The sequence below is a fragment of the Mustela lutreola genome, chromosome 9, assembly GCF_030435805.1.
Source record: "Mustela lutreola isolate mMusLut2 chromosome 9, mMusLut2.pri, whole genome shotgun sequence".
NCBI classification, from domain to species: domain Eukaryota; kingdom Metazoa; phylum Chordata; class Mammalia; order Carnivora; family Mustelidae; genus Mustela; species Mustela lutreola.
The window spans coordinates 49,631,098-49,654,758 of record NC_081298.1 but is presented as its reverse complement, the minus strand read 5'-3'; the positions used below and the strand labels follow the sequence as shown (position 1 = coordinate 49,654,758).

At 42.8% G+C, this 23,661-nt stretch overlaps 1 protein-coding gene and 1 non-coding gene across 4 annotated transcripts in view; one reads left to right on the top strand and one right to left on the bottom strand.

Moving 5' to 3' along the window:
- Nucleotides 1-23,636, top strand: part of APMAP (adipocyte plasma membrane associated protein) — a 45,543-nt gene extending 21,907 nt beyond the window's left edge. The window contains exons 4-9 of one of the 3 annotated variants that reach the window (XM_059134233.1): nucleotides 10,451-10,543; nucleotides 11,980-12,096; nucleotides 13,383-13,557; nucleotides 14,152-14,286; nucleotides 14,731-14,923; nucleotides 21,391-23,636. In XM_059134233.1, coding sequence (XP_058990216.1) covers nucleotides 10,451-10,543; nucleotides 11,980-12,096; nucleotides 13,383-13,557; nucleotides 14,152-14,286; nucleotides 14,731-14,923; nucleotides 21,391-21,600 — 923 coding nt within the window. In that variant the 3' untranslated portion in view covers nucleotides 21,601-23,636. The remainder of the gene's footprint in view (nucleotides 1-10,450; nucleotides 10,544-11,979; nucleotides 12,097-13,382; nucleotides 13,558-14,151; nucleotides 14,287-14,730; nucleotides 14,924-21,390) is intronic. The other 2 variants (XM_059134234.1, XM_059134235.1) reach the window with 2 other exon arrangements.
- On the bottom strand, nucleotides 9,904-10,007 carry LOC131808695 (U6 spliceosomal RNA). The gene has a single exon (XR_009344902.1). It is a non-coding gene; the product is annotated as a U6 spliceosomal RNA (small nuclear RNA).
- Nucleotides 23,637-23,661: the final 25 nt, after the last annotated feature.

Genomic DNA, 23,661 nt, shown 5'->3' with positions numbered 1-23,661 from the left:
TAATCACTTATTAGTTCTAGGAGTTTTTTTGTTGTTGTTGATTCTTTGGGATTTTCTACATAGACAGTCATATTATCTTTGAACAAAGACAGATTTATTTCTCCCTTATCAATCAGTATGCCTTTTATTTCCTTCTTTTATTACATTAGCCAGGACTTCTAGTACAGTATTGTGAAGGAGTGGTGAGGGGAGGACATTCTTTGCTTTTGCTCCTCGTTTTAGTAGGAAAGCTTCTAAGTTTGTCACCAGTAATTATGATGTTAGCTGTCAGTATATTGTAGATGTTCTTTTCAAGTTGAGGAAGTGCCTTTCTATTTCTAATTTGCGGAAAGTTTCTTTTTCTTTCTTTCTTTCTTTTTCTTTTCTTTTTTACAGGTTGTGAAACATGATATATTTAGTTCCCTACTTTTTTCTCCATCCTTCTACCACCTAATTTTAACCTACACTACATTAGTTTAATTTAGGGTGAATTAGATCCCTAGATACTTTTCTTCTTCTTGTTCTTATTCTTTTCTTTTTTTTTAATGTTAGGTTAGTCTTCATACAGTACATCATTAGTTTTTGATGTAGTGTTCCAGGATTCATTGTTTGCATATAACACCCAGTGCTCCATGCAATATGTGCCCTCCTTAATACCCATTACCAGGCTAACCCCTCCCTCCACCCCCCCTCTAAAACCCTTAGTTTGTTTCTCAGAGTCCACAGTTTCTCGTGGTTCATCTCCCTCTCCAATGCCCCCCCTTCATTTTTTCCTTCCTTCTCTTAATGTCCTCCATGCTATTCCTTATGTTCCACAAGTAAGTGAAACCTTATGATACTTGACTTTCTCTGCTTGACTTATTTCACTTAGCATAATCTCCTCCAGTCCCATCCATGTTGATGGAGAAGTTGGGTATTCATTCTGATGAGTAATATCCTATTGTAAAATTTTTATCAAGAACGGGTGTTGGAGGGGCACCTGGGTAGCTCAGTGGGTTAAGCCTCTGCCTTTGGCTCAGGTCATGATCTCAGGGTCCTGGGATAAAGCCCCACATTGGGCTCTCTGCTCAGCAGGAAGCCTGCTTCCCCCCACCCCGCCTGCCTCTCTGTCTGCTTGTGATCTCTCTCTGTCAAATAAATGAATTAAATAAAATACAAAGAGTGTTGGAGTTTATCAGATGCTTTTATGCATCTGTAGATATGATCATGTGATTTTTCTCTAATCTGTTCATATTATGGATTACTTAAGTGATTTTCTTTTTTTTTTTTTTAAGATTTTATTCATTTTTTGAGAGAGAGGGCATGAGTGGGGGGTGGGGCAGGGAAGAGCAGAGGGAGATAGAAAAGCAGGCAGGAGAGAGGAGAGGCAAGATAGTGAAGGAGTAGCAGACTGAAATGACATCAGGTCACAGGAGATCAGCTAGATAGTTATCAAACCGTTCCAAACACCTACAAACCCAACAGAAGATCGAAGAGAAGAAGAGTAGCAATTCTAGAAACAGAAAATCACCATTTTCTGAAAGGTAGGACCTGAGGAGAAGTAAATCTGAAGCAACAGGAAGATAGACCCTGGGGAGAAGGGCCAGCCCCTGGCAAGTGTGGAGCAACGGAACACAAAATCCAAATTTTTAGAAGTCTGCTCCACTGAGGGACATCACTCTAGAGGCTGAGCCGGGGGGAAGCCCTCACAGGGACAGTGTGGTCTTAGGTTCCACGGGATCACAGAAGAATCAAGGGTGTCTGGGTGTAGCAGAGCTCACAGGTATCAGAGTGGGGAAGCTGACTAAGAGATGGAACTGAGGAGTGAGCTCTCAGCTTGGGGTTACCTTAAACTGTGATCTGTGGCATAGTCGGACCACTGCTCTTTGAGCAGGGACCCCACAAGTGGCAGATCTGGAAAGACCCATCTTCCTCTGCTAGAAGAGGAAGAATCTCCTGGGTTTGGAGACTCCAAGCGGTGCTGTGTGCCAGAGACAGAGATGCTCAATCACAGGCTGGGTGAGCTCGAGTGCCACCGGAGACAGGGAGATGGGAGTGATTGACTGTTTTTCTCTGTCAGTGCATTGAGGAGTAGGGTCCTGAGCTCTCGGCTTCTTTGGGCCAGAGATTTGGAGGCCACCATTTTCATTCCTGTCCTCCAGAGCTCTACAGAAAGCATTTAGGGAACAAAAGCTCCCAAGAGCAAACCCAAGGAGATTACTTAGCCTGGCCCTGGCAAGGGCAGTGCAATTCCGCCTCAGGCAAAGACATTTGAGAATCACTACCACAGGCCCCTCCCCCAGAAATCAGCAAAAACATCCAGCCAAGACCAAGCTCACTGATCAAGGAGAATGTTGTTCTCCTTGGAATTCTGTTGAATTCCAGAGGAGGGGAAGGCAAAGCATGGAATTCATGGCTTTCTCCCCATGATTCTTTAGTCTTGCAAAGTTAATTAATTTTTTTTAATTTTATTTTTTTCTTATTCTAATTTTTTTAAATTTTCTTCTTTCCTCCTTGAACATTTACTAATTTATCTTAACAATACCTTTCTAAAAAAAATCTTTTTAAACCTTCATTATTATAGTCATATTTTATCCTTCCTTGTATCTAACTTTATTTTTTGTATACATATAGGGTTTTTTTCTTCTAAAGAATTTTGATATATAATTTTTTCTAATAGATCAAAATATACCCTAAATCTAGCACAGGGCTGCTGCTTCCAGTCGGCGATGAGAGAAGAATTAGGCACAAACAAGTCAGCTGCAAAAGATTGGGAGCAGGGGACAACAGTCGAAAAGGACTGCTGCTACAAGCAACTCCACAGTCTCACTTTTATTAGATAGAAAACAATAGCCAACAGAAGGACTGATGAAGGTCAAACGTTAGTCACGTCTTGCAGGCAAGCAAGGAGGAGGGTAAGGTTTATAGTTAACCAAGCACATTCAAAGGACTCATCTAACTAACAATGGGCACTTCTGGGAAGAGAAAGGAGCGATAACGAAAAAGGGAAGCAGGCGGTTTTTCGTTCCCCCCTGAACTGACCGGGCGGGCGTTCCCGGGTGCTCGGCTTCCCTGAAGCAGGCGGCGTTCCACCCTGGGCGAGCCAGGTATCCCCAGCTGCCCAGCTTCTGTGAAGGGGCCGCATTCCACCCTGAGCGAGCCGGGCATCCCCAGCTGCCCAGCTTCACGGTCGTACATCGTACTTCTCCCCAAAGACCTGTTGTCAGTATCAGTATTTTTTAAGGCCATATCTAAATGTGCTTGGCAACTAGTAAAATCCTCCAGGGGTTACAGTTTAAGTAACAAATTGTTCCGAGGGGCAGCAGCACAGGGCTTTGTTCTAGTCTCCAGCCTGAGCAAATTCTCTCCAATTTATCTTTCTTTTTCCAACTAACTTATCAATTCCTTTTTTAGAATTAAAAAAAAATTTTTCTTCTTTACAATCATACTCTGTCCCTTCATCATGTTTACTGTTATTTTTGTATATATATAAATTTTCCTTTCTTTTAAATTTTGGGAGGTAGTTTCTTCTAAGAGACCAAAATACACCCTAAATCAAGTGAGTGGCTCTGTTCTATTCATCAGTCTAATATATATAGATATTAGAATAATATCTGTCTATCTACCTATCTATCTATCTGTATGTATATATATATAACTTTTTAAAAAATTTCTTTTTACCCCCTTTCTTCTCCTCCTGATTTGGGGTCTCTTTTGATTTGGTTAGCATACATTTTTCTGAGGTCTTTGCCACCCTTTTAGTATTTTATTCTTTCAGTCATATGTTCTTATCTGGATAAAATGACAAGGCAGAAAAACTCACCACGGCAGGGTGGGGGGTGGTTGGAGAACAAGAGGCAGTACCAAAGGCTAGGGACCTAATCAATATGGACTTTGGTAATATGACAGATCTAGAGTTCCGAATGACAATTCTCAAGGTGCTAGCTGGGCTCCAAAAAGGCATGGAAGATAGTAGAGAAACCCTGTCTGGAGAAATCAAAGCCCTTTCTGGAGAAATAAAAGAACTAAAATCTAACCTACCTGAAATTTAAAAAGCTATTAAGGAGGTGCAATAAAAAATGGAGCCTCTTACTGCTAGGATAAATGAGACAGAAGAGAGAATTAGTGATATAGAAGACCAAATGACAGAGAATAAAGAGGCTGAGCAAAAGAGAGACAAACTACTGGACCACGAGGGGAGAATTTGAGAGATAAGTGATACCATAAGATGAAACAATATTAGAATAATTGGGATTCCAGACGAAGAGGAAAGAGAGAAGGGGACAGAAGGTATATTGGAGTGAATTATAGTAGAGAATTTCCCTAAAATGGCAAAGGGAATAAGCATTAAAATCCAGGAGGCACAGAGAACCCCCTTCAAAATCAATAAAAATCCATCCACACCCCATCATCTAATACTAAAACTTACAAGTCTTAGTGACAAAGAGAAAATCCTGAAAGCAGCCTGGGACAAGAAGTCTGTAACATACAATGGTAAAAATATTAGATTGGCAGCAGAGTTGTCCACAGAGACCTGACAGGCCAGAAAGAGCTGCCATGATATATTTAGAGCACTAAACGAGAAAAACGTGCAGCCTAGAATACTATATCCACCTAGGTAATCATTGAAAATAGAAAGTGAGATAAAAAGCTTCCAGGACAAACAAAAACTAAAAGAATTTGTAAACACCAAACCAGCCCTATAGGAAATACTGAAAGGGGTCCTGTAAGCAAAAAGAGAGCCTAAATGGAAAGGAACAGAGACAATATACAGTAACAGTCATCTTACAGGCACTACAGCGGCACTAAATTCGTATCTTTCAGTAGTTACCCTGAATGTAAACAATTATAAGAACATATTACGAGCAACTATACACCAGGAAATTTGACAATTTGGAAGAAATGGTTGCATTTGTAGAGACGTATAAACTACCACAACTGAACCAGAAAGAAATAGAAAACCTGAACAGACCCATAACTAGTAAGGAGATTGAAGCACTCATCAAAAATCTCCTAACAAACAGGAGCCCAGGGCCAGATGGCTTCCCAGGGGAATTCTACCAACCACTTAAAGAAGAATTAATACCTATTCTCTTGAAACTGTTCCAAACAATAGAAATGGAAGGAAAACTTCCAAACTAATTTTACGAGGCCAGCATTATCATGATCCCAAAACCAGACAAAGACCTCACCGAAAAGGAAAATTACAGACCAATGTCCTTGATAAACACAGATGCAAAACTTCTCACCAAAATACTAGCCAATAAGACCCAACAGTACATTAAAAGGATTTTTCACCACGACCAAGTGGGATTTATTCCAGGGCTGCAAGGTTGGTTCAACATCTGCAGATCAACCAATGTGATACAGTACATTAACAAAAGAACAAGAACCATATGATACTCTCAAAAGATGCTGAAAAAGTATTTGACAAAGTACAGCATCTTTTCTTGATCAAAACTCTTCAAAGTGTAGGGATAGAGGGTACATACCTCAAGATTATCAAAGCGAACTATGAAAAACCCACATCGAATATCACTCTCAATGGGGAAAAAATGAGAGCTTTTCCCCTAAGGTCAGGAACATGGCATGGATGTCCACTATCACAACTGCTATTCAACATAGTACTAGAAGTCCTAGTTTTGGCAGTCAAACAACAAAAAGAAATCAAAGGCATCTGAATTGGCAAAGAAGTCAAACTCTCACTCTTTGCAGATGATATGATACTTTATGTGGAAAACCCAAAAGACTCCACTCCAAATCTTCTAGAACTTGTTCAGGAATTCAATAAAGTATCAGGATGTAAAAATCAATGCACAGAAATCAGTTGCATTTCTTTACACCAACAGCAAGACAGAAGAATGAGAACTTAAGGAGTCAATCCCATTTATAATTGCACCTAAAGCCATAAGATACCTAGGAATAAACCTAACCAAAGAGGCAACGTATCTGTACTCAGCAAACTATAAAAGTACTCATGAAAGCAATTGAGGAAGATACAAGGAAATGGAAAAATGTTCCATGCTCATGGATTGGAAGAACAAATATTGTGAAAATGTCTATGCTACCTAATGCAATCTACATGTTTAGTGAAATCCCTATCAAAATGCCATCAATTTTTTTCAAAGAAATGGAACAAATAATCCTAAACTTTATATGGGGCCAGAAAAGACCTCGAATAGCCAGAGGAATGTTGAAAGAGAAAGCCAAAGTTGGTGGCATCACAATTCCAGACTTCAAGCTCTATTGCAAAGCTGTAATTTTCAAGATATTATGGTACTGGCACAAAAACAAACACATAGATCAATGGAACAGAATAGAGAGTCCAGAAATAGACCCTCAGCTCTATGGTCAGCTAATCTTGTACAAAGCAGGAAAGAATGTCCAATGGAAAAAAGACAGTCTCTTCAACAAATGGTGTTGGGAAAATTGGACAGCCGCATGAAGAAAAATGAAACTGGACCCATTCCTTATACCACACATAAAAATAGACTCAAAATGGATGAAAGACCTCAATATGAGACAGGAATCCAACCAAATCTTTGAGGAGAACACAGGCAGCAACCTCTTCGACCTCAGCCACAGCAGCTTCTTCCTAGAAACATTGCCAAAGGTAAGGGAAGCAAGGGCAAAAATGAACTATTGGGACTTCACCAAGATAAAAAGCTTTTTTTGTACAGCAAAGGAAACAGTCAACAAAACCAAAAGACAGTTGACAGAATGGGTGAAGATATTTGCAAATGACATATCAGATAAAGGGCTAGTATCCAAAATCTATAAAGAAGTTATCAAACTCAACATCCAAAGAACAAATAATCCAATCAAGAAATGGGCAGAGGACATGAACAGACATTTCTGCAAAGAAGACATCCAGATGGCCAACAGACACAAGAAAAAGTGCTCAACATCGCTCAGCATCAGGGAAATGCAAATCAAAACCACAGTGAGATACAACCTCACACAAGTCAGAATGGCTGGCAAGGATATGGAGAAAGGGGAACCCTCCTACACTATTGGTAGGAATGCAAACTGGTGCAGCCATTCTGGAAAACAACATGGAGGTTCCCCAAAAAGTTGAAAATAGAGCTACCCTTTGACCCAGCAATTGCACTCCTGGGTGTTTACCTTAAAGATTCAAATGTAGTGATCCAAATGGGCATGTGCACTCGAATGTTTATAGCAGCAATGTCCACAATAGCCAAACTATGGAAAGAACCTAGATGTCCATCAACAGATGAATGAATAAAGTGATGTGGTGTATATATATAACGGAATACTAGGCAGCCATCAAAGGAAATGAAATCTTAACCATTTGCAACAACGTGGATGGAACTACAGGGTATTATGCTGAGCGAAATAAGTCAATCAGAGAAAGACAATTATATGATTTCCCTGATACGAGGAATTTGAGAGGCAAAGTGGAGGTTTGGGGTTAGAGAAAGAAAAAATGAAACAAGGTGGGATCGGGAGGGAGATAAACCGTAAGAGACTCTTAAGCTCATAAAACAAACTTGAGGATTGCTGCGGGGAGCGGGGTATGAAGAGGATGGTTGGGTTATGGACATTGGGGAGGGTATGTGCTATGGCGAGTGCTGTGAAGTGTGTAAGCCTGATCATTCACAGACCTGTACTCCTGGGGCAAATAATACGTTATATGTGTAATTAAAAAAATTAAAAAAAAAAAAAAGCAGGCAGGAGGGAGGAGTAGAGAGCCCTGACCAGTACTTGATCCCAGGACCCTGGAATCTGAAGGCAGATGCTTAACCAACTGAGCCACCCAGGTGCCCTGGATTTTTGCATTTGTATTCATGAGAGATCTTGATCTATAGGTTTTTTTTTTTTTTTTTTTTTTAATTTTTTTTTTTTTTTTATTTATCAGAGAGAGAGAGGGGGAGAGAGTGAGCACAGGCAGACAGAATGGCAGGCAGAGGCAGAGGGAGAAGCAGGCTCCCTGCTGAACAAGGAGCCCGATGTGGGACTCGATCCCAGGACGCTGGGATCATGACCTGAGCCGAAGGCAGCTGCTTAACCAACTGAGCCACCCAGGCATCCCAATCTATAGGTTTTTTGTAATGACTGTCTGGTTTTGGCATTAGACTAATGCTGGCTTCGTAGAAAATTTTAGCAACTATTTCCTCTTCTTCTATTTTCTAGAAGAGATTATAGGGAATTGGTGTCATTTCTTCCTTAATTGTTTGGTAGAATTAATCAGTGAACCCATTGGTGAAAACTTTATGGTTTTTCTCTTTGGAAGGTTATTAGTTATTGATTCATTTCTTCAATAGATACAGGCCTATTCAAATAGTCTGTTTCTTCTTGTGTGTGTTTTGGCTGATTGCATTTTTCAGAATATTGGTTTTTTCATCTAGGTCACCAAAGTTCTGAACATAGAGCTGTTCATGATACTCCTTTATTATCCTTTTCTGTCCATGGAGTCTGTAGGGATGTTCTGTCTTTCATTTCTGATATTGGCAATTTGTATCTCCTCTCTTTTTAACTTAGTTAGCCTGGCTAAGCGATTATCATTTATGGATCTTTTCAAAGAACCATCTTTTGGTTTTGCTAATTTTTTTCTTTTGATTTCCTGTTTTCAATTTCATTGATATCTGCTCTAACTTTTATTTATTATTTCTTTCTTCTGTTTATCTTGGGTTTGCTTTGCTCTTCTTTTCCTAGTTTCCTAAGATAGATGCTTAGATGATTGATTTTAGATCTTTCTTCCTTCCTAATATATGCATTCAATGCTATAAATTTCTCCCTAAGCACTGCTTTCACTGCATCCCACATATTTTGAGAAGTTGTACTTTCATTTTCATTTAGTTTAAAATGTTCTTCAGTTTCTCTTGAGATTTCTTCTTCGACCTATGAGTTAAATAACTTCTAATTAGAAGTGTGTTAATCTTTAAGTAATTCAGGATTTTCCAGCCATTTGTCTGTCTTAATTCCATTGTGGTCTGAGAGCAGCAATGTATGATTTCTGTTCTTTTAAATTTGTTAAGGTGTGTTTTATGGCCCAGATTGTAGTCTGTCTTGCTGAATGTTCTATATGAGCTTGAGAAAAATGTGTATTTTGCTGCATTTGGTTGAGCAGTTGATAGATGTCAATTGTATCCAGTTGATCAATGGTGCTGTTGTGTTCAACTATGTGATTATTGATTTTCTATCTTTAGAGCTTGTCCATTTCTGATAGAGAGATGCTGAAGTTTTCAGCTCTTGTATTTATCTGCCTCTTCTTGCATTTCTATCAGCCTTGCTTCATGATATTTGATGCTTTTATTAAGCACATACACATTAAAGCTTATTATGTCTTCTTGGAAGATTGACCACTTACTATATGTATTATTCTTCTTTGTCCCTGATAATGTTTTTTTTCTCTGAAGTTGGCTGTGTCCAAGATCAATGTAGCTACTCCCTTTCTTTGGATTAGTGTTGGCATGGTATATCTTCTTCTATCCCTTTATATTTAATCTATGTGTGTCTTTGTATTTAAAGTGAGTTTCTTAAGGACAACATGTAGTTGAGTCTTATTTTTTTTTTAATTTACTCTGAGAGTCCGTTTTTTAATAGTATACTTAAACCATTGATGATAAAGGTGATAAAGTGACAATTGATGTAGTTAAATTCATGTTTACCATTATGTTACTGTTTTCTATTTGTTCCTTTGTTTTTTTTCCCTATTTTTTTCTGCACTCTCTGGCCTTTTATAGTTTTTGGTTTTGTTTTGTTTTTTGTATAGTTGACACACAGTGTTACATTAATTTTAGGTGAACAACTTAGTGATTGACAAATTTATACATTATGCTGTATTCACCACAAGTATAGCTCTTATAGTTTTAATTGACCATTTTATGATTCCATTTTGTCTTCTTGCTTAACCTATCAATTATACTTTTTCTAAAAAAAATTGTTTTAGTAGTTGTCCTAGAGTTTGCCCATATATATTCAAAAACTATGGAATGTTTCACGAATCTGCATGTCATCTTTGTGCAGCAGCCATGCTAATCTCTGTGTTGTTCCAGTTGTAGTACATGTACTGATAAAGTGAGCACTTAATGTGCTTTAGTTTTATCCTGAGGCACTTCTTAGCATTTCTTCCCCTTTAGTTGGGTATAATCAGTGTGTGCAGCAGACATCAACCTGAGGCAGACATGAACAAATGTCCCTGAGTGCTGAAGGTTAGCCCAAGAGTCCACACTCTTTTGAGAGTGGAAAATCCTCACAGTTTTTTCATTGACTGGTGTCTTCTACACTCTTGCTCCAGTGTCAGGTTGAAGCCCATGTGCCAGTGCCCCAGGCCTTCATAGTTTTATCACTGCATGCTTTATGGACTTTTTAAGAACTCAGACATCACCTCTCCTTCATCTTCAAAGCTGTCATTTTCTTTCTAGAGATGCAAAATACAAACAGACCCCCTCTGTTGTAGAAGGCAGTATGATCACAGTTCTTAGGTTAATCTAGTAACTCTCTTGTTCCTTTTTATTTTTTTAAACAGATGTGATGTTTACTGGTACAGCAGATGGCCAGATCGTAAAACTTGAAAATGGTGAAATAGAGACCATCGCTCGGCTTGGTTCAGGTCCATGCAGTAAGTCAGTGACAGCACCCCCAATATCTATCTGTGATCATTGAGAAAGGTGCTGAATGGCTGGGCGGAGCTAAATTTCCTTAGAAGTCAGGTTCATCCTTGCAGATGAAGAGCCCCTGACCACATGGCCAACAGAGCCTGACCTGAGTGTTACCCCCAGCTCTTCATTTGCCGTGTGGTCCCTGGACCTCATGGTACCTGATTGTCACCATGCAGGTGCAGCTTGCCAGCTAGGCAGTGGCCCCAGCACCTGCCAGTTACTTTAGGGCCCCACACCTCTGTCATTCCATAGTGGCGTTCCCCCTTGAGGCCACTTTGAGGAAGATTAATAGCCATGGTCAGTGTGCTGCTATGGAGAAGCAGTCTGCTCGGTCATCACTTGCATGCCGAAATGTTGTTCCTGCGTTAGCTTCTCAGGAATTTCAGCAGTGTCTTTCAGAGTGAAAACACCTGTATGTCACTCAGGTTTGGGGAAATTAGACTAGAAGAATCTCACTGTTTAAAACTTGGTAGCCCACAGTTTTCTTAGTAGTTACCACTTTTTAAGAGCTACAATGCTTTTGTAAAAATGATGCATTTTCATTGTACAAAGGTACAAGGAGAAAGTAAAAGTCACCTGAGAGTCTTCACAGATATAACTATTAACATTTTAGTACATAGGTTGTCAGAGCTCTTTCTGTTCATGGGTACTCTGGTTTTGTGATGGGATCATACTCTACATTCATTTTTTTTTTAACCTGCCTTTTCCACTCTGTATTTTGGCAGGAAGTGGCCCAATGGTAAGTGTCCTGCAGTAAGGATTCCTGTAGTAAGCACCCCATGGAAAGCACCCTGCACTAAGCACCCTTCATAAAGCACCCCACAGAAGGCACCTTGCACTGAGCACCCCTTCAGTAAGCAGTTTACAGAAGCATCCTTGCATACGAAGCCTGGCAGTGAACACACCTGCAATAAATATGCATTGCCACAGGTTTAAAAGGAGTATAGGTATTAATCTGAGGAATAAAATAGTATCTCTCCCTGTAAGCCAGGTGGAGGGAAAACTGCCAAGGTCCTAGACAGGCAGAATATTCAGGTCAGCAGTTGGGATTAAACTGACAATTACTGAGGTCCTTGGGGGGAATTCTAGAGTTGGGGCCTGGGTCCTGATGATGTCCCCGAGTTAACTGTTCAAGCCTCAGGATGCTGATATGAATGCAATTCTTGGATACCAATTGCTCTTGGTTTGTTCTATATTCTCAGGTGGTCCCTCTGGATACACTAGACAGTGTCATAAGTTCTGAGGGGACTGGAATACTGGGGGTTAAGTTTCTAAAGCCATATCCTTTTCTGTTCTGAACAGCAGGATGTATATTTAGGAAGGGATGGAATAGGTACTTGGAGGCACAGGTACAGTCTGGGACCAGCCACTGATTCCTATCCATTTGTTTCCCTAGAAACCCGAGATGATGAGCCTGCTTGTGGGAGGCCCCTAGGCATCCGGGCGGGGCCCAATGGAACCCTTTTTGTGGCTGATGCATATAAGGGACTATTTGAAGTTAATCCCTGGAAACGTATGTAGCAATGCCTTATTTCCTTCTGGGATTATTTCAGATGTTTTAAACAATATGTGCATAAGTGGATTTAATAGAATTTGTTCAGTACAGTCTACTGGAGACTCTAATATTTTCTTATTCATTGAACAATCTTGGAAGTACTGCCTACACATATCAGGTATCAAGTAACAATACCCTAATTTCCTGTTTGTGTTTTAGCAACAGGGTCTATTCCACAAAATGTTAGAACTCCTGTCTTTATTTTTCTGTGTCTCTGTCTTATCTTCCACTTTGTTTCCTATCTGTTTAATTGTTCTTTGTCCACTTCCTCCTCCCATTTTTCTCCCTGTGTGTGCTTCAGCGGGGGAGTTTGTATGACGCAAGAATTTGTTATTGTGGGGGTGGGGGTGCCTGGGGCTCTGGATAGCCCCCTCTGCTGTTGGCTGGCTATGTGACTGCAGGTGCCTTAGTCTCTCTGTGCACAGGTTACTCATCCATGAAACAGGGCTTGCCTGTTGGTAATGCCTGCCTTGTGAGATTGTGTGAGGGTTTAAATGAGATTGTACATTGAGACAGTTTAGCACTCTATAAATGGTTACTCTCCTGTTTTTAAAGTTTACCACTGTCACCATTTCTGTATTTAAAACTGGATGAATGGAGCATTTTGTATTTCTGTCAAGCAAACTGAAAGATAGTTGCCTTTCACCTAAGATTCTTAATAGATTTTTTAAATGTCATTTGGTATTTTTTTTAAAGATTCTATATTTATTTATTTGACAGAGAGAATGACAATAAAAGAGGAGCACAAGCAGGGGGAGTGGGAGAGGGAGAAGCAGGCTTCCCATTGAACAAGGAGCCCAGTGTGGGGCTCGATCCCAGGACCCTGGGATCATGACCTGAGTTGAAGCCAGTTGCTTAACCAACTGAGCCACCCAGGTGCCCCAAAAGTCATTTGGTCTTGGTGAAAGGAAGAGGTCCTCATCCTTAGAGGAAGGGTTTTGCTGTTAATGAAGTCATGTAAAAACATTCATCTCTAAGAGCTGGAAGAAAGGAAAACAGTGTTTTTTACTGGAAGAGGAAATAAATCTACTAGCATATGACATGGAGAAGCCCATTTTAGTTTTTCCTTTTAATTCCGGTAGGCTGATTGAGACTTTGAAATTATTGACCTACAAGTTCTTAGAATGAAAACAGGTCTTCTCTTCCTCCCTCCTTTCCTTCCTTTTTTCATTATTTTCTTTTTTCTTTCCTATTTTGTCCCTCCCTTTTTCCCTCCCTCTCTTCTTTTCTTTCTTCCTACCTAGGTGAAGTGAAACTGCTGATCTCCTCTGAGACACCCATTGAGGGGAGGAAAATGTCCTTTGTGAATGATCTTACAATAACTCAGGATGGGAAGAAGATTTATTTTACGGATTCTAGCAGCAAATGGCAAAGACGAGATTACCTGCTTCTGGTTATGGAGGGAACGGATGATGGACGGTGAGTGTTCATTTCAAGTCTTCTACTTGGTGAGATCATCAGTCAGGCAGGGTGACTTCAGCAGAGTTTATCTGTGGGAGTCATTGGAGTGTTTCTGAGAATAATATTATAGCTTTAGAGATGGGACTTTCATGACTTCTGGAAACAGGTGATGGATGCAACAAAACAGAACAAGATGTCCTCACTTTCTCTTTGAAAAAATATAATTAAAACAGGCCAGTCGATCTGAGCATGTGGTCTAGGCAGTCTGGGTGACACCTCCCAGGCTGGCCTCCGTTTCAGGTCATCCCTCCCAACGGGGACTCCTTTGAGGCTGGAGCCATGGGGGCCCTCCCTGGTGGTGAGCCAGCTCCTGGTTCAGCCAAAGAACTGACTGAGGGGTTCTTTAGAAGAGGATGCCTGGGGTCTGCTCTGGATGGGAAGGCTAGCCTGGAGTGAGGTCTGGGCAGAGGACCACTAGGGGGCCTGTCACTACAGCATGAGGCAGATCCCCTTCCATAGGCCCTCTGCCTGAGGCTCAGAGGGGAGCAAGGCTCCAAGGTGGCAGGGGCCACAGACTCTCCCACTTGAGCATTTGCTGTTGGTGCTCCACAGCCTATTAGAGTATGACACAGAGACCAAGGAAGTGAAGGTTTTACTGGACCAGTTGCGGTTCCCTAACGGAGTGCAGCTTTCTCCCATGGAGGACTTTGTACTGGTGGCGGAGACGACAATGGCGAGGATAAGAAGGTGTGTGTGGCCCTAGCCGAGCTTTGGGGGTGTGCCAGAGCTCGCTGTGGCCCAGCCTGGGTCAGGGAGGTGTTGACCTACATAATTGGAGTTGGGGCAGGGCACCTTCTCCTTTGTTGATAGTGGAAGCAGTAAAAGTCAGGGGTGCCTTTTCTTTCTCCTCCATCTCAGCCTGCTTAAAACTTGCAGTCTAGGAGGGTCTCAATTTAATGCTGACCACACATCCTGGGTTCCTTTCTCTACTGGGTAGGCCAACTCCCTGCTACTGCTTCTAGCTTTCCCCTAGGGTGGTGAGTGCCCCTTTCACCATCTTGTGTCTTCCTTCACAGTGGACACGTCTACAGTTATAAATCAATTGGGACTAAGACCATTTTGGTGTTTGACTAAAAGTTTTCCTTAAATTTGGGGACCACTGCTCACCATTTGCTTGGATGAATTTTTCAGATTCTACCTGTCAGGCCTGATGAAGGGAGGGGCTGATCTGTTCGTGGAGAACCTGCCTGGATTTCCAGACAACATCCGACCTAGCAGCTCTGGAGGGTACTGGGTTGGCATGGCAACCATTCGCTCCAACCCTGGGTTTTCTATGTTGGATTTCTTATCTGAGAGACCCTATATAAAAAGAATGATTTTTAAGGTAACTATGAAAACTCTAATTCCAGAAAACAAAATGAAAATGCATCTAATTACAATCTATTTTGACCTTTGGAGCTCTAAAAATTCTCATGCTGCTTATAATATTTGGTACTTACAGTGACTTATATTTTACGTGTGAGTGAGCAGAGGGTCAAAGGGAGGGAGAATGGGAGAGAGAGTCTTAAGCAGACTCCACACCCAGTGTGGAGCCCACTGCAGGGCTGATCTCATGCCTCTGAGATGATGAGTGATGACCCAACATGAAATTGAGAGCCAAGCATCGGATGCTTAAGCAGCTAAACCACCCAGGTGCCTCACTTTTAGTGACTTCTTTAAAACACATTTTATGCTTCAGACTGAAATGTAAGTTGAAACACTTGAACCCTTTGATGTTACCCTTCTGGTTTCCTTGTGTGGGTATTTTTACCATCACCCTCACCATTCTGTCCTGTCAATCACACCTGCCCCTTTGTGATAGCTGTTTCAGGCCTTCTCCCCACTCCATAGACCCTGCAACTTGGCCTTCAAGTGGGGCCCCTGCAGACCACACTGCTGTTCCTCCTCAAAGGGTGTCAGGCACACCTTCCTGTAGCCACACATGGAGACACACTTTCCTCAGATCCCATCCCACCCTGGTTCCTCCTACCCTCTGAAGCCTTCCCATCAGTCATATTCCCCCATCCCCAGAGGATCCTGACCTTTAACCTCAGCACACCAAACTCTTTTTCATTACAAAAATAATCACCCACCCTCACCAATGGCCAGCCACAAACCATTTAATGAAGCCTTTCCTCCAGTGACTTCCCTGAAATGACCTCAGTGTAATTCCCTGTGTCTTACACTGTGGATGAGGAACTGGCTAATATTGGCACTTGCGTCATGCAGAAGTCTTCATTTCCAACAAGCTCCATTTCACAGGCTGAATAGACATTTGAAACTGAGGATGGATTTGAATATTGAATAGATATTAAAATAATGGTAACTTAAGGCCTTGGAAGGTACCAGGCAATAATTACGGAGTCTGCACAGTGCTGGGCCCTATGCCTGGTCCCTGCTGAGGGGCTGTAGGTACCTGGATGCTGGTCTATGGCCTTTAGTTTTGTTGCAAGTTCTGTGGGTATTTTCCTCTTCTTTGCCTCGTTGGCTCCAGAGCCAGCATCTTTTCCCACTGTGAAAAGAAGGCAGGGTGGTGAGGTAGGAGGAAGAATGGTGAGGTAGGAGGAAGGACAGGGTTTTTTTGTTTGTTTGTTTTTAAGAACAGGGGTTTTGAAGGCTAGGCCAGTTGTGGGACCCTGGCCAAATGATGTGACCTCTCTGCCTTAATTCCTCTATCTTTCAAGTGGGAGGAGTAACAGCATCATTCTATTTCATTAGGTACTGAAAAAAATGTAATGGGAATATGCATATAATGCCTATAGCTGACTACTGTAGGTGTTCTCTTTCTGTTCCTGTCCATTTTCCCACAGTGAAGCGGTGCTGGTGTGTCTCTCCCCACCCCAGCCCCTGACAGAACGCATGCTCCATCAGGGCAGGTGTTCATCTGTTTCATTTGCTCCTTTGTCCCCAGCACCTAGAACATGACGGGTGCTCAGAAATTACTATGGCAGTGATGTGTGCTCAGAGATAAGACTACAAGCACGAGGAGGAGCTGGAGTGGTGGCACATGTTCCCAGTACAGGAGAGCTCCACACCTTCCTGAAGCAGATCGAGACCAGTGGGAGAGGACCATAGGCCTTGCAGACATGACAAAGTCTAGATCTTATCCTAACTTTCATTGAAGTCATGGAGGATTTTTTTTGTTTTTAGTTTTGAGATAGTATCAGAATTAGAAAATTAACAAGAGGGTACAAAGAATTTCTTTCCCTGAACTATTTGCAAGTAAGTTGCTGACCTGATGCCCTGTCGTCATCAGGGTTTGGGGAGTTGCCCTCGTGGATTCGACCCAGGCTGAGATGTGGCCTTCAGCTGCCATGTCTCTTTATTCTCCTTCGATCTGGAATAGCTCCTCAGTCTTGATCTTTTTGAGAATTACAGGTCAGTCATGTTGTAGAATGTTCCTCCGTGTGGGTCATTGGGCATTTCTCATGATTAGACTTAGGTTATGTGTCTCTGGCAGGAAGACCACAGAACTTGTGTTCTTAGTATGTCTTGTCTAGAGGCACATGATGTCAGCTTGTCCCATACTGGTGGTGGCAGCGTTGGCCATGTGATTCAGTGATGAATGCTGGCTTCTCCACTGTGAAGTCACTCTTTTTCCCTTGGTAATTAATAGGTATTTTGTGGGGAGGTACTTTCTAAATAAGTAAACATCAGTGTAATCTCCTGGTTGCCTTTATTTTTCAGTGATTTTTAATCTCTTACTGCCATTATTTATTTTGAGGCTCAGATTGGCTGTGGCCAGCGGAAGCCCCCTCAGTGTGGCTTTGACCTTTGCACATGCCCCTACTGTTTTTGGAGTGGTTCCTTACTTTCTGGCACAACACGTTGTTCAGGCTTATCGTGCCCCAACTCTGTAATCGACCACTTCTCCATGAGCCCTGGTTCCTTTTACAGGGGATCTGGTGCTACATGTGCTCATGGCTTTTGGTGTGTCACTGCTTCTAGTCCCCCTAAACAGACAAAGCTGGGGAACATATGTGTTTGTATTCATACATAGATAAATACATTTAACCCTTGAGCAACACGGGGGCTAGGGGCACTGGGCCCCAAACAGTCAAAAATCTGCATATAACCTTTGACTCCCCAAAGACTATTTTTTTAAATTTCTTTTCAGCATAACAGTATTCATTGTTTTTGCACCACACCCAGTGCTCCATGCAATCCGTGCCCTCTCTAGTACCCACCACCTGGTTCCCCCAGCCTCTCACCCCCAACCCCTTCAGAACCCTCAGATTGTTTTTCAGAGTCCATAGTCTCTCATGGTTTACCTCCCCTTCCAATTTCCCTCAACTCCCTTCTCCTCTCCATCTCCCCTTGTCCTCCATGCTATTTGTTATGCTCCACAAATAAGTGAAACCCTATGATAATTGACTCCCTCTGCTTGATTTATTTCTTGACTTATTTCACTTAGCATAATCTCTTCCAGTCCTGTCCATGTTGCTACAAAAGTTGGGTATTCATCCTTTCTGATGGAGGCATAATACTCCATAGTGTATATGGACCACATCTTTCTTATCCATTCGTCCGTTGAAGGGCATCTTGGTTCTTTCCACAGTTTGGCAACCGTGGTCATTGCTGCTATAAACATTGGGGTACAGATGGCCCTTCTTTTCACTCCATCTGTATCTTTGGGGTAAATACCCAGTAGTGCAATTGCAGGGTCATAGGGAAGCTCTATTTTTAAATTCTTGAGGAATCTCCACACTGTTCTCCAAAGAGGCTGCACCAACTTACATTCCTACCAACAGTGTAAGAAGGTTCCCCTTTCTCCACATCCTCTCCAACACATGTTCTTTCCTGTCTTGCTAATTTTGGCCATTCTAACTGGTGTAAGGTGGTATCTCAATGTGGTTTTAATTTGAATCTCGCTGATGGCTAGTGATGATGAACATTTTTTCATGTGTCTGATAGCCATTTGTATGTCTTCATTGGGGAAGTGTCTGTTCATATCTTTTGTCCATTTTTTAATATGATTGTCTGTTTTGTGTGTGTTGAGTTTGAGGAGTTCTTTATAGATCCTGGATATCAACCTTTTGTCTGTACTGTCATTTGTAAATATCTTCTCCCATTCCGTGGGTTGCCTCTTTGTTTTGTTGACTGTTTCCTTTGCTGTGCAGAAGCTTTTGATCTTGATGAAGTCCCAAAAGTTCATCTTCGCTTTTGTTTCCTTTGCCTGCCAAAGACTATTAACAACTACTGTTGATTAGAAGCCTCACCAGTAACAGTTGATTAACATGTAATTTGTAGTTATGTGTATTTTTATAATAAAGTAAGCTAGAGAAAGAGTATTATTAACAAAATAATAAGGGAGAGAAAATATATGTATAGCATTGTATCTATCAAAGAAAATTGCATATAGGTAGATCTGCTATGGTTCAGACTGGTGTTGTTCAAGGTCAGCTGTGTATTTGGTGTACGTGTACATGTTTATACATGTGTTCATTTATTTGTCATCTGTTTATTTAAATTGAAAACTGTACGTAATGCTGGTCCCATATCACAGGATTTATTCTGGTTTTCTCCACTTCCATAATAGTTTTTCTCTTCTGTAATAGTGAAACACCTGGATCCTATTATCCTTCATATCTGTTTGATCAGATTCCCAGGATGTCACCAGTCTGTGGCCATTTCCCCCATCACATGGCCCCTGCTAGGGCTCTGGCATCCATACTGGGCCTTCTCCCTCCTCCTGGCTATGTGAGGCACCTGCCTTTCCCCTCAAGGGTTCTGTTGCTTATACCAAGCTGTCCCTAGGTAAACACCCTCCTCAATCTGCCTGGGCTCTGCCAGCCTGTGCCAGGCCCTGCTTGGGCTCCAAAACCATATTCCGTGCCCCTGCCCGCCCCCCAGTGTGGACTCTCTCTCACCCTGCTTGGACTGACTCGTGGTCTGAGCCACTGCAGTTCCAGCCTCTGCACACACCTACCTTGCTGGACCTATAAGCTGCTCCCTGACTGACTTCTGCAGGAGAGGTGTGATGTAGTATGAGACAGTTTTAAAGAGACAACTGTAGCTGCTTCTTGGGGAGCAGCCTGTAGCATGGCTCCACAGGCTGTGAAGAGCCTGGTGTGGAGGAGGCTGCTGAGCCAGGAAGGGTGGTGGGGCAGGGCCTGGCGTGGGGATGGTACGTACAGAGCACATGATGATACCCTGTGGTGCCAGGCTTGCAGGGACTGGAGAGAACGGAGGGCAGGGGTCAGCAGCTGGTGTCCAGGACCCTGTTTCCTTAGACAGGGTGTCTATCGAGTTTGAAGAGCTATTAGAAATTCTGGGTGGAGAAGGGTCAGCCCTAGGATTTGGAAATTGGGGTGGAGATTTGAGAGCTTTCTGGGAAAACAACTTAATCCCAGGAGAGGGGATGACATGCCTTAGGGATAAGATGGAGAGAACAGAGAAGGAGGACCTGGCACTGAAGTGAGGTGGCATTTCAGGGGCCATGGGAAGTCTTACGAAGTATTTTAAGCTATAATCAACTCTGATTACCCTACAACTTTCCAGAACACAGGTGATTTGTATGGCTGCTTGGACCTTTCCAATGACTAGGAGACATTATTCATTGGACATTTACAGTTGTTTGGCTGTTTACCCTTACATTAAAAGGTATACATCTGCCTATTAATTTTCACTCACTGGTCTTATGCAGTAGCATACTGTCGTCATTTCCTCCCTGGTGTCCTGCTCTGCCAGAAATTGTGTATCTCACCTTCTGGTTTCTCTGCTTAAAACCCTTCAGTAGTCCCTTGTGGCCCTTGACCTGGCTGAGCCACGGGCTCCTGGAGGGTGCTCTGCTCCTTGTGGATGTTATCGCTACACTGGCTTCAAGCAGAGCTGCCAGGGCCTGGGTGGCAGGGGCACATTCATTTAACCTGTCCAGGTCTTTTCTCCAACATGAACCACTCTCAGCTCTCCATCATTTGCACTTTGCACATGTGAAATATTTTAAGCCCAGTCTGAGGGCGTGGCATTTATTCTAGTTAGGCTGTGCTGGTTTTAACCTGACATTCTGGGGTCTATGTCAGCATGGGCTTAGCTTCAGTACTGTGTCTTCCTCGGATGTGAGGAGCCATGAACCCTTCTCTCGGTTCACCCAGGTCATCTGGTGTGGCACCTGCATCGGGTCTGGTGGGTACTGTGGTGAGGGCTGTTGGAAAGCTACCATCCTGGTGCCAGACTAGCCTTGCCTCTGGATGCAGGTGACGGGAGGATCCTTGGCCTACTGTGCATGGGGGCAGATGTGGGGGAGGTCTGCAGAATGACAGGCCCTGTGCCAGGGGCAAGGGAGCTGGGTTAACCTGCCTCTGCTTTATGTAGCTTTCCTGTCATTAGAAGAGCTGGGCCCTTACAGGATGGTGAGGGGATGTGGCATTTGTGAAAAACAAAATTCAGCTGAATACCTGTCAGCTTATTGGCTTTGTTCAGTGACTCATGAGTCAGAGACCATCCAATACAGAAAGGAAGCTGGGAGGAGCAGTACAAAATGAAAGACTTTTATAGGCAGGAGGGAGAGGGAGCAAGGAGGTTACACTGGAAAAAAAAAACAGATTGGTTATCACCAGCTGACTTTCCTTTAGGGGATGGCAGGCAGATTACCTCACGTCTGGTACTGTTCAGGTGATTCCTGATTGACTGGTTTAAGATTCCATTTCTAGGACAACCCAAACTGTAAATAAGGTAGGTCTCAATTTGGTGACTTGGGGCTGAGCATAACTGAATCCATTTTGAGCCTGCTGTCTTGTTTTTAGCAGGATCTGCTCACAACACCCTCTTGGTCAGAAGCTAACCTCTCCTCACACTGTGCTTCCCTTCCAGCTGTTCAGTCAGGAGACTGTGATGAAGTTTGTACCACGGTACAGCCTTGTTCTAGAACTCAGCGACAGCGGGGCCTTCCGGAGAAGCTTGCATGATCCCAACGGGCAGGTGGCTTCCTACATCAGTGAAGTGCACGAGCACGACGGCCACCTATACCTGGGCTCCTTCAAGGCCCCCTTCCTCTGCAGACTCAGCCTCCAGTCTGTTTAGCAGCCTTGATCATGGCTGTGCCAGAAGTCCTCACACTGGGCACCACCACTGATCCAGGAGATCCCGTGCACACAGCCCTTTCTTCCTGCACTTGCCAGTCCTTGGATATGGACATTGGAAGTGGACAGTGAGACCCTGTGGATGTCTGGGCCCCTGTGGGATACCCCTCACCTGGGTTTCACATTGCACCTAGAGGGAAGCATAACATGCCACAGGGAAGATAAATCTATGTTAAACCATTTTCTCTTTAAAAACCTTTCTAAGTACAGTGATTCTCTAGGACTTATAGTAGGCCTCAGGGTTTGGTGGATAGAGCAGATGAAATGTCCAGGGATCTTGTTTTCACTACTGCTGTCCTGCCAGCCTCAGTACCTTTACTATAAAATGCGGTAATACCTGACTTTGGGGGTGGGGCACAGGAAGGGCAAGGAGAGCTCAGTGCAAAAGTGTGGAGGCTGGTGGGTAGAGCTGTGTAAGTGGTAGAGCTGTATTCTCTAGAGCCGTATGGGACGTGGGCCCTTGATCCTGTGTGTTCCCTTCTATAGCTCGCCCCCTCCAGCCTACTTTGGTTCAGCCCCACTCTGAACCACAGGGTTTTTAAGACTCCTGAGTCCCCATCAACCATTTAAAGACAAGGACCTGAGTAAGTGGATAGAGGCATGTTGATCCCAGGAGCTCAGAATGGACCTGCTAAACTTTGTGAATAATCTCCCACCTCGATGGAATGATCCAGCAGTTGGATACTACAGGGCAGGATCTAAGGGAGTCCTGTTGACATCCCTTTGTTCCTTACCTATAGACTAGTAGATGAATAGTGCACATGTTAATATCATTTGCTGGAGTGTCACAAGCCCGAAATTGCTATATATCCTGACAAGTATGTACAAAGCAGTCCTAATTTTGTCAGGGGGACCTGTATAATAATGATAATTAAATTGATTTTCCTGCTCATTAACCTTTTCTGATGGTGTTGCCTGGAAGTTTCTTCTCTAATATAATTGGGTTGGTGAATGGAGTTTGATTCCATTGCAGGCTGATAGGAGGATCCTATCAGCCAGACAAAAGGTTGCTTAGGGACAAACAGTCCATCTGGCTTGCTCAGTGTCCCTCACAGGGGAACTGCCTCTGGCCATCACCTCCTGGTGGTGCTTCATTCTGGGCAAGTCGATATTACACTGTGTTCCTATTTCCAGCCCACAGAATGGGGCTGATACCTGCTCCTTTCTGTCCTGGCTGTTTGTGAGAATACATAAGACATGTGTCTCTGGAATCGTTTTCAGTCACTTGACAAGGAAATCATTTAAATAGTCAATGATGACTGTGATAAAACCTGAACTGCTTGTGCGGTGTTGCACTGGCTGGCAACAACCCATCTGCTCCCTCTCCCAACCGTGGCCCCCATCCCCTGCGCTGGCCTGGCCTCATGGTAGGGGAAAGAGTCAGGATCTGAAGGTTGGCTCCTCTGTTGTGTTGTGTGCTCAGGGATAGCTTTAAGTGCAACAACAGTGGGACAGAGCCGGAGACTGGCTTCAGTCCAGCCGATGTGACCCAGAATGTGTTAGGTCAATGACGCAATGTTATTTATGTTACTTTAGGGGAAAGAAAATTGCATATAGATTATGAAATACTTTTGAATGGATGATGGTGCACCCCATATATCAGCTGTATAGGAATAAGGTAAAAAGTGATCATTCTGCCATAAAAAACAATTTAAATGTGTGGAATGTATAAAAGCTGACTTCTTAATTGAGAACAGAGGGCTTTGCTTTTTAGTCCTTGCTTTTCACCAAGGTAAAAAAGCTGGTAAATTGCTTTTCACTGTTTTTAGCAAAGGAGTCTTGATTTTGACTTAGATGTTGATTTTCTGTCTCAACGTGTCACTTCCTGTGTTTTATCTGGTAATTGCCATGCTGAGGTACAAAATATGGCCTCATTAGGTTTAAATATGTGGTATGGTTTTGTTGTAAACTTAAAGCAGATTTGCCCTAATGTGAATTACTAACCTGCTTTTAAAATTAAATCAAGTGATTCATTCATTGTGTCCTTCTTTATTGTCTACTA